This window comes from Ostrinia furnacalis, unplaced genomic scaffold (assembly GCF_004193835.3).
Source record: "Ostrinia furnacalis isolate ACB-3 unplaced genomic scaffold, ASM419383v2 OfSCF0069, whole genome shotgun sequence".
Classification (NCBI taxonomy): domain Eukaryota; kingdom Metazoa; phylum Arthropoda; class Insecta; order Lepidoptera; family Crambidae; genus Ostrinia; species Ostrinia furnacalis.
In genome coordinates this window covers 391,171-402,374 of record NW_021130308.1, presented here as the reverse complement: position 1 = coordinate 402,374, position 11,204 = coordinate 391,171, and the positions used below count along the sequence as shown (strand labels likewise).

At 35.3% G+C, this 11,204-nt stretch overlaps 3 protein-coding genes across 3 annotated transcripts; 2 read left to right on the top strand and 1 right to left on the bottom strand.

The window, feature by feature from the left end:
• Nucleotides 1–885: 885 nt before the first annotated feature.
• On the top strand, nucleotides 886–2,515 carry CycY (cyclin Y). The gene is made up of 2 exons (XM_028323371.1): nucleotides 886–1,021; nucleotides 1,112–2,515. The coding sequence occupies exon 2, from the start codon at nucleotides 1,232–1,234 to the stop codon at nucleotides 2,240–2,242; it is 1,011 nt and encodes a 336-aa protein (XP_028179172.1). The 5' UTR covers nucleotides 886–1,021; nucleotides 1,112–1,231; the 3' UTR covers nucleotides 2,243–2,515.
• Nucleotides 2,516–3,609: 1,094 nt separating this feature from the next.
• RsfS312 (ribosomal silencing factor RsfS-like protein, 312) lies at nucleotides 3,610–4,609 on the bottom strand. Its single transcript, XM_028323383.1, has 3 exons — nucleotides 4,238–4,609; nucleotides 3,899–4,159; nucleotides 3,610–3,813 (listed from the first exon to the last, which is right to left on the bottom strand). Exons 1-3 carry the CDS (start codon nucleotides 4,527–4,529, stop codon nucleotides 3,644–3,646), a joined length of 723 nt encoding a protein of 240 aa, XP_028179184.1. The 5' UTR covers nucleotides 4,530–4,609; the 3' UTR covers nucleotides 3,610–3,643.
• Nucleotides 4,610–6,868: 2,259 nt separating this feature from the next.
• LOC114366740 (uncharacterized) lies at nucleotides 6,869–10,911 on the top strand. The gene is made up of 4 exons (XM_028323705.1): nucleotides 6,869–7,230; nucleotides 7,645–7,839; nucleotides 9,260–9,471; nucleotides 9,655–10,911. The coding sequence occupies exons 1-4, from the start codon at nucleotides 7,049–7,051 to the stop codon at nucleotides 10,842–10,844; spliced, it is 1,779 nt and encodes a 592-aa protein (XP_028179506.1). The 5' UTR covers nucleotides 6,869–7,048; the 3' UTR covers nucleotides 10,845–10,911.
• Nucleotides 10,912–11,204: the final 293 nt, after the last annotated feature.

Genomic DNA, 11,204 nt, shown 5'->3' with positions numbered 1-11,204 from the left:
ACTAACAAAAGTACCTACATTATACTTAACAGTAACACTAGTCACTATCAAATCAAATCCCCGATATCCAATAATGAAAAAAGTAACAATTATTAATTATTGACTGCGATTGCTTGACGAATACATTCGATTTATAGATACCATTCAAATAATTCAGTTAATTTAGTAATAATCGCCCATCGCTACAAAGTTGTACACCGCGATACAGTCGATACAGAGCCCCAATTACGGTACATTATACGCTTCATCGATACGATTGGTCAAAACAGCTGACTAACTATTGGTCAAAACAGCTGACGTACGCTGTTGAACGACCAATCGTATCGCAGAATCGAGAAGCGTTAGTAAATAAATTACCGTAATCGGGGCTCAGAGCCCCGATTACGGTAATTTATAACGTCAACAATCCAGACACGCTTCTCGATTCTGCGATACGATTGGTCGTTCAACAGCGTACGTCAGCTGTTTTGACCAATCGTATCGCAGAAACAGAAACGCGTCTGGATTGTAGACGTTATAAAAGTTACCGTAATCGGGGCTCAGATTTGTCAAAACAGCTGACTTTCATTCGTCGTCCAATCGTTTTGCAATTGCAGCTGAAAATTTTTACCGCAATCGGGGGGCCCAGAGGTGGTATAAATCTACCAAGAATATTATGACTTTGTCTAGATAATGGTGAATTTGAATGACATACACTATTTAGAATTTTTTAATCTACATAACGTTTAAAACTCTAAAAAACTAAAATGATTAAAAAGTTAAATAAGTTTAAATCTTAATCATGATGGATTCCAGCGGCCTAACATTAACGTTAAAATATTGCTACATAACCCCGTTAGTCATTTACCGTTATTTTAACCTTGATTGTATAATCTGTTCTTCAGGTTCTCAAAAAGTGACATTAGAATTACGTCAAAAAGTCAAAAAGCGATGAATGAGTGATTCCGCTTTAAAATCTAGAATTCTTTTACATTTTCTTAAAATATGTGTTAATGCAATATGAAGATCTTATAATGTTAAGGTACGGAACCTAGTTAAGCAAACGAACATTACATCTAAGTTAATATTGGTTAATGTTATAGATTATTTATGCAGTTTGCTATTGTTTCAGATATTATGGGCCTTCGTCATTCTTGTGGATCGGCATACTATTTAAGTGTGTCTAAAGGTGTTATAGTACGTGTAGAATGGTAATAAGTTGTCTTTAGTGGTCCTTGTTTATCATTCCAAAATGGGTAACCAAAACAGTTGCTGTTGTTATCGAAGTCCATCGCCGATCAGGAAGGATATTGTCAAACTAGAGGACTACCTCCCGGAGGGAGAGGTTAGCTCTAACAATATCCAACACATCAGCGAAAGGGAACCTGATGATGGAGATATTGATCCATCTCAAGATCCCATAGCCGGGACTATATTCATGGAGCGCTCTAAAGCATCAATAGAAAACGGTATGACTAGAAAGCGTAGTCAACACCAAATTGCTGATAACAAGCTCAAGAAAAGCAGTTCCTGTTCTACTATATATTTAGATGATAGTACTGTGTCTCAGCCAAACTTGAAAAATACTGTAAAATGTGTTGCATTGGCAATTTATTATCACATTAAACATAGAACCTCCGAGCGCAGGTTAGACATATTTGACGAGAAACTTCATCCTCTCAGTAAAGAAGGGGTCAGTGATGACTATGATAAATATAACCCTGAACATAAGCAGATTTATAAATTTGTAAGAACTTTATTCAATGCTGCTCAGTTGACTGCAGAATGTGCTATTATCACTTTGGTGTATTTAGAGAGACTTCTTATTTGTGCTGAGCTGGATATTGCACCCTCAAACTGGAAGAGGATAGTTTTGGGTGCTATACTGCTTGCAAGCAAGGTGTGGGACGATCAAGCAGTTTGGAATGTTGACTACTGTCAAATTTTAAAAGATATCACTGTTGAAGACATGAATGAACTGGAAAGGCAGTTTTTAGAAATGTTACAATTCAATATTAATGTACCATCTAGTGTGTATGCTAAGTATTATTTCGATCTTCGCACACTTGCGGAAGCTAATGATCTGGCTTTCCCCAGTGAACCTTTGAGCAAAGAAAGGGCACAAAAGTTGGAGGCAATGTCTAGGGTCATGGAAGATAAAATTGCTGCGGAAGTAGTAAAGAATGGCATTAAGAAGTGGTCAAGCTTGGATAATGTAAATTCAGGTGCTGGGGTGAGACGAAGTGTGGCCATATTGTCATAACTTAATAGTCATGAGCCAAATTTGGATTCAATTGAAATCACAAATTACTTGATAATATTTGTGTACTTTATAAGGATGTATTGTATTTAGGAATGTTGCACCAAGTCTTGGTTTTTATTGCAAAAACTGATTTGAACGTATGAATTGAACATCTATGATAAGAGGAACATCATAAATGTGTTTTAATTCACAGTCAATGTTTCATAAATAACTTGGTGATGATGATGAAACCCACAATATTTGGTTTATTATGAAGATCAAAATTGAAAAAATGTACGAAAGACTAATTTACAATACATTCCATTCTAAATTACCACCCCATCAGCTTTGATTGAGATTTGAGAATAACAGTGTAAGATTGTCAATTTTTATAATGTGTAACTTTTCATTTCACTAAATGATGACTCTTCTGCTCATTTTATACTGGTAAATATTCAAACAAAAATTTTTGATTTCACAATTGGTGCAATACTAGTTCCGAATAAAATAAGTAAGATGTACCTATATTTCAAAAAATAATTCCTGTCACAAATGAGAGAAGAATTGGATGCAAAATTTGTTGTGTAAGGTTTCATGTCAAAGCTCAACTTTGAAAATCAGAAAGTGGATTGAGCTAGTATTATTTTAAAATCAATGTTTTATGTAATAATTAATGTTACTATGTTTATTTTGTAGATTTGCAAATTTTAACACTGATCTTTGTATTCACTAATAATGAAAGACTTGTATGTGGTCCAATAATTGTTTTTAATTTACAAGTAATATTTAATTACTGAATTGCTACTTACTCATTTTATTATAATGATTGTATTTAACTTAAATTGGCTTCCATTTTATTATTTGATTAACATATTATTAGAAGCACTAATGTAAAAAATAGGTTGCTTCCTAAACTATGCTATTTAGTGTTTTAGATTGTTAGAATGTGCTACTGCATTTTGACTGATATATGAATCTTGTGATTGTGGTATGGATGTTTTACTTAGTCAACAGCTGTAATTTTATATAATTTTACATTGTAAAAATGCATTTAGAAACTCTCGAGCTAGTTATAAATTTTATGCCAAATTGTTGTTTTATGTATTCAATTATTGAAATTATACAATTAGTCTTGTTCTATGTTAATTAGACATCACTAATTCCGTTTAAGTCATAATTTATGATGATGACAATATATTTTATTTTAATGGAACAATAATTAATTTAATATTACATTATTTAGTTTGTGATTGAAATATACAATCAATACTTTATGTATCTTTATTACAATTTTAAGCAAAAGTAAACATTTTATATGAGACTTTTAATTGTTTTTTAATTATACCATTAATCTATGTATACATACTAATGAATAATAAAGTCAAATCTAATTTATTTACATCCTTTATTACATTAATTATTTTATTCTAATGGTTTCAGGTCCCTTAATAATGCACTATAGTTTTCAAAGATATCAGTACTAGTGCTCTTCTTATTTGTCAGGTCATCAAATTCTGGACCCACTGACCAAAGTGTTTCCAAATCATAAACTTTACGAGTTGAGTCTGAGAAAATATGAAGTGCTATGTTTCCTGAAATGATAAAAACAAGAAATATTGTTAACAGAAGACTAAAAAAATAATGTTTAATATTATTAGTACATATCGAAAATACAACCTAAGTCTAAAGCCATCCACTCATTGGATTCTTTTCCCTCAATTCTTGGTATAGGGTCACTTTCAAAGCACTTCTTTTTATATACTCTTCTTACAAACTCTGCAAGTGCCAAAACATGTCGTTTACTTTGACCACTGACTATACAAATGTACTCAACATAGTTTATTTCCGGTGGTACATTTGCTACAAATATGTCCTTTGAATTTTCTCTCTGCAACAATTCTACTAAATCTTCAATTTCAAAGACTCCTGATACACCCCCTGTAAAAGTATAAGATCGAATTAAATTTAATAATTAACTACACCACTTAAATAAAAGCAATCACGATTACAACATACTTTTCAAATTAATTCCATCAAATTCATCACTGAGTATTGGGTAAGGATTATCTGACTGTATTTCCTCGGCAGTATTCTGGATCACTGATGAATTATCTTCATTTATAATTTCATATTTACTAGCCATTGCAGGAGTAGGGACATTGTTTGACTTTGGTATTTGCCGAGGACTTTGTGAACAAACACTGCAATGTATTTGCCTACGGATTGCGGCACTATCCACTGAATTCTGTACAGTTCTCGTGTTTATTATCTGGCGAGCACAAGCTCGCAAGACAGTAGTTCTTAGCATGATTGTATTTATATCAAATCTATTAATTAATCATTAAAAATAAGTTGCAACTTTTACACTGACTGAACTGACATTCAAAATAACCTCACTTTTTGAAATAGTGTTGTACCTACAATTGTGGAACCGGTTCTTTTAAAAAGTCAGTTCACTATTTCGAATCAGTGTCATGAAATGACTGTAACCCAAAGAATACTCATACCCGAGTCCGAATGAACATTGTTCTTGTTTTGGTAATAATATTTTTTTTCATGAAAATTAACGCGCGCCCATAATACAAGGATTATTCCTTTTTCGTATAAACAAGAGGTATTCAATATTATAACAGGTTCGACACAACAAGTTAAAATATTTCAAGATGGCAAAAAGCGATTTTCAGAATAAAAGAAGAACGGTCATTTGTGACCCAGGCCCGACAAAAACGAGACATACCTCAGTTTTTTTGTCATGTCTTAATTAGTTAAATTATATATTTTTTATATTCGAAATCTATGTATAACACCAAAATATTACCCTTTGTTTTTGTTCAGGCGTTATACAAAAACTAATACAAAATGCCTATTTATCACCAAAATTGGTAAATGTATGTACCTAAGTGTCTATTACAGCTGCTATGGAATGTATCTAGGTGACCTGGAGTTACAGCCGGATTATACAGGGTGGTTATACATATGGAACGATAAGTGATCTCACTCGATTATTTCTAAACTATACAAGATGTCGAAAAACTAGTTACTGATTCTGAAAGTGCTTCACGAGCTCTTTCAAATGGTACCAAATCAACCAATAGGTATGAAAATTAATACCAAGAAGCAAATTACTTTTATAGGAGAGTTATAAATTTAACTACAAACACCCATCCATGGTCCGCCTAACTAAAGTTAAAGTTATATTTTATAATTTTCTATGATTAACAGGACTTTATCAATGTAATAAAAATGAAAATGTAACATATTATTAGAAATATATGGAATTAATTAGACTTAGCTCACTAACACTTACTTAAAAGTTTGTCAAACAAAGGCACAACTCAAAATTGGACCACAGTCGCGGGGGCCGGATTCGACAAATATCGGCATGTCTCTGATTCAGCCCTTCTAGCGGGAAGATAGATGAAAGCATGGAAGGGGCACAAAATGTAGAACTCTTTAATCTGATCATTGTTTTCGATTTCTGTGAAAGCCATCTTGTAGAACTGACGAAAATATGCCTCTCTAGTACAAAAAGTAAAAAACCAAAAATTTTGAGTTGTGCCCCTATATTATTAAGGGTGCGATATTATATCCGGTTGTCCGGTTGTAGTTCACTGCATTGCACTATATTCCACTGTCAAAAAATATTGTCGACTAAATGTCAATGTCAAACATTGTATACCGGTCCGAAACACATTGTTGTAGTCTAAAAACAGTTACCACTAAAGAAGAAATTTGAAGAAATTCAAAGCCGAAGTTGAAGGGAAAAAAATAATATTGAAGGGAAATTACTCAGTCGGCTTCAAAATGAAAATGTTTCCTCTCTCTCGCGCCGTCTCCGTGAATACAAACTGAAGACTTGGCTGTATGGCGAATGCCTTTGCCTTTTCCTGCAAGAGAACGAAACAAAAAAAAAAAAACAAGTTTTTTGTTTTGACCACGAAGTACTTTTTATATGTTTTGACTAATGTTGGGTTATTGAAACGGCACAGTAATATTACAGCAAGAACATTTACAGAGTAATTTTATATTTATTATATAATGTCTGAATTTCTGTTCAAATTATTGCCAGTAGCCTCTATAGCCCAATGGTGTCGGTATAAGACTAGCCGAATCGGGATCCGAGGTACGCAGGTTCGAATACTGCGTCAAGCGGCGTCCGGTTGACTATTGTGGTGAAAAAACATAACACAATCATAATTAGCGTACTACGAGGGTTTAATGGGACTAATGTTTACAAATTAAAAAAAATGATATTTAGGTCATTTTTTTAAAGGCGCGACTTTCCTAATGCAAAGTATTCAGAAAAGTCGCGCCCTATTGGCAACATACATTTTTCTAATAACTTCTCATAAATACAGGAATATGTTCATTGATGTTAATTGCTCATCAAGTTTTAGCCCTAGGTAAGCAAGTATGTAACCGATCTAAGCCTCGGTCTCTGATTTCCTCACAACTAACTACAAACTATTTTAATAAGTAAGTATGTGGTTTTCATTAATAAAATGTATCACAATAGAAAAACAATCCCCGTTATACATATTAAGTAGGTAATTTAATTGAACCGGAATCCGGAGAATTGAGGATTACTTACCTTCACAAAAACTGTGTCATCGCGTTATCTATTTACTCAACAATCTTATCAGTTTCACTATCAATGGGTGTGGAGAACAAAAAATCCATACATGTTTCATATTTTGCGTTTTTCTGAAACAAACGAAGATAATTTTCTCAAAAATAAGTGAAACTGTGGAAAGTGCTGAAATTTAGTGATGTGAAGCAACGTTATCGATTTGTTGTGACAATGACTGTTTGTGTGACTAAGAAGCTATGGTAGTATGCGAGTTGGACCAAGAGGTATCGGGGGAGGTGTTGGGATGGAAGCTTCCGGCATGGCAGACCCTGCTGCTGCATCGTGTGCTGCCATCCTGTGGGGGACTTCTCGTGTACTTAACGTTGATGTGTTTCGACTTCGCGCTCGTTTTCGAACATTTTCAAAATGGCAATAAGGTGTAAGTTTTATTGCGGTAAATTATAAAATCATAAAAGTAATCTAATAAGTAGAAAATCGATATGCACGAGTCGATATACCTCTACTCTCATCAATTTGTATTTGGAAAATGTGATGATACTTTGCGCTGTCTTTGCTGATGCAATGTAAATACTTACCTACCTAAATAAGGTCTTGCTAATTAATGGTAGGTACAATAACAATATCTTGGCTGTATAATATGAGCTATTAATTCTATTAATTCCTATCTCATTCATAATAAAATCTCAACAACCGCATTGGGAAAAAATAGTAAATATTTATCAGGCGCTCGTGTTTTAACGATTTTTACAAGGCCGCGCGCGCGTCGTTTAAACAACAAAGGATTTTGAGGAACGACTACTTTTGATTAGGATCAATTGTTATTTATCAACAGAATCGGATCGTTTTGTCTCATCCTCATCACCTGCCCAGCGCTCATCTCGTTGGTGTTCAGCCTGGCGTCCGCGCCGCCAGGGTTGCAGACTGAGGAGGGTGCAGCTTTCTCGGTCACGATCTCTAAGAAAGACCTGAAGTGGATCGCCAGGCAGTTGGCCAACTGCTTTTTTTTTCCTGTGACTGCGATAGGCAGGTGCGTCAATTTAAAAAGTTATTTTTATTGACAGTAAGTAGTAGGTACTTGCGCTTTGTGTGGGACAGCAAGGTTCTGGAGTGGAGGCTATGTACCAGCAAGCGGAGCCGGAGCGTAGCACATAAAGGTAGCAGGAAGGCGCTGAATACAATTGTTCAATGGTGGAGGTCCTGTGGCTGGAATGGTGGCCTTTCGTTGGTACATAGGTAGATCAAGTTTGTTACACTTTTAAGATTTTTAAAATCAAAACATTTACCTACACGTGGACCATCACTGATCGCGAACATAATTATGTTTACGAAATATTAAAATCACCTGCTGTCGCTTGCATGTTATACAGTAAACACCAGATTCTGATAGCAATAAGTACCTACACACAACGCTGGATATCGTTCTTCTCGTTGTGAAGATTATAACCAATATAAGGGTTAAAAATTGTTTTTTTTTACATGCTACCTCATAAATAGCTTTTAGCAATAACCAGTCAATTACCCACCGAGTATAAACCTTATAAGTACCACCTACCGATATTATATGATTTCGAAAGGATCTTTCTCGTATTGATAAATCTGGGGGCACGGCAGTGCCCCCACCAAGTCGAGCAAAAAAGCGGCACGGCCGTACCATCCTTTTCTCGAAGCAATTCAGGCCATTTTCGACCCCCTGTATCATCGTTGTGGATAAAACTAGAAGACTGAATTTTCAGTATCCATGCAGGCATTGTAAAGACACGGTATATTTCAAATTTCATTCAATTTGAACCAGTAGTTTAAAAATTATAACGGGTCAAAGTTTCTTAATTTTGTCACTCACTGACTGACTGACTGACTCACCGATCATCAAAATTCTAAGGCACTTCTAGCAGACCTAGAAGCTTCAAATTTGGAATATAAGTAGTGTTTGGTGTACGAATCAAGGAAAAACTAAAATATTTGGGGGCACGGTAGTGCAACCGCCAAGTCGAGTAAAATTTTTCAATTTCGGTCCAGTTTTCTAGATACATAACTGCTGTCTACAAAATACAAAAAGAAATGAGATCCCATCAAAAACAATACTTGTCAAAAAAACCAAGTCTCGCAACTCAGTTGTTCTACGGTAAAAAGTTGTGAGATCCATGTAATACCAAGTCCAGGCCAGGAAATCTTTAACGTTTTACATAAATTATTGACTTGGCCATCGCACTAAATAATTTAATTTACACGTGTTTTCATGCGATGGCCAAGTCAATATATTTATGTAAAACGTTAAAGATTTCCTGGCCTGGACTTGGTATTACATGGATCTCACAACTTTTTACCGTAGAACAACTGAGTTGCGAGACTTGGTTTTTTTGACAAGTATTGTTTTTGATGGGATAGATATTTAGCTGAAAGAAATAAAATATAATTATGTAGAGCTGAATGAATAATTGTTTTATCAGGTACTGCTACTTAATCTTCTGGTGGATGGAAGCAGTATGCGCGGCGTACGTGGACGACAAAGAACGGACGATGGAGGCAATACTCAGAGCCAGGTCCTCCTCCCCGATTGAGCTGTATTTGTTCCTGCAGGCATTCCTGCATGCTGCCCCTCATGCGATCGTCAACCTTCTCGATATGATTGTACGGTTCTCCAATGCTGAGTACAGTAAAGGTTTGTATTATTAATTTTGATAATTACCAATTAATGCCAATTTGATCGCAGAGTGCAAATGACTGGGATTTGGTAAAGTTATGCCATCACCTTTCGATATGGTATAGAAATCTCTTACTCATCATCCATGCTCATCATTCAATTTGAAATCCTTTTCTTGACACTTTAATGTATCTTTTACAGTTGCAATGCAGGCGGTGAGCGTAATAGTTTCTTGTATGCGAATGTCTTCCACTGCCACGATGTACAGGAGATTTGAAAGAGAAAAATTAAACGGTCGTAAATATCCATGGAACAAAAATTCTAAGGCTTTAATTACCAAAGACGTAAATGATGAAAAGACCCCTATCATTGAAGATAACAACAAAGATCCTGATCCTATATACGAAACCATTCAGAAACAGTCATTGGAATTTAATTTTTCCATTCCGTCTGGCGATGAAAGAACAAAAGCTAACAGTGATTTGATACAATTCTCTCCTAGAAGCACACAACAGGAAATATATTACGATGATATTTACTATGACTCTGATGTGAGTTCAGATTATCTTCCTCCAATTTCACCGTCATCACCCCAGTCGAATAGTGATGATGAATACGTTCGGCCAATATCAATTATAGATAGAGTGGCACCTCGGCGACCAACGTACACTCAGTCGCAATATACGATAGAGAAAGTCGAAATAATCCCACCGCCGATTATACCAGCACCAAGGCCTGGCTCTTTAGCCGTATGGGCGGAGAAAATGGTAGAAAACGCTGAGTCTCTACCAACATGGTTGTCGGCTCCACATCGAAGAAAATACAACGACGAAGTCATTCAAGAGGAACCAGATATTCCTCGTCGAGTCCCCAGAAGCAGAATGCGAGGCCTTGAGCCTCAAGATGCCACGGCTGCACTAGTGCACTATCTAGGCTGGTACGCTTTCTTCGTATCTCGTTTGCTCTCTATAGCTGTGTTCATTAAATCTTCAATAATAGCATCAGTGATGATCTTGTTCTCACATTACCAGGTGATGTTACTGCTGTTAATAGTGCCTCAAGCTAGCACTGTGAGACGAGGGTTTTATATTTTCCTAGCTTTTGTTTACTTGTTTTGTTTGATGGAGTTTAAAATCCGTTTTCGCCACGTAAGAGTGTGGCATGTGTTCTGGATCATAGTGTGCACCATAGAGACTGTAGTGTTCACAGGTGTTTGGGCAAGCTTAGACAGAGGCATCCACGATTGGTGGAAGGATTTTATTGTCAAAGTGATACTAGCTAGCATGTTGTTAAGTTATATGTGCTTTCTTGTATACTTCGTACTGTTAAAACCGAGAGAGACTATTGTGTACATAAATAACAAAAATAAAGACAAAGATGTAAATGTTTAGTTTTAAGTGCTATGTTATGATTTATAAATAATACCTACTAAAGAATTCCACCTAAATAAATAATAGTTAAAATATTACAATTGTTTTTATTGCTCTACCACAATTTGATACTAAGATTTTTCCTTTGCTTTAGATTAAAAGTCCAAACATGAACGTTACATAGAACGTAACCTATTCTCACCGACACTTTGTTGGAAGCTTATTTCAATACACATAAACCAATAAACATAATGCTGGTGCCACATCAAAGGACTCTACATTTGAAGTCCTGATTGAAGTCACCTTTTGGCCACAGCTGTACGATTTTTGGTCTTGAAATGTTTGTATTGTTCTTCCGTTACCTTTAAAAGTTGACTGTTA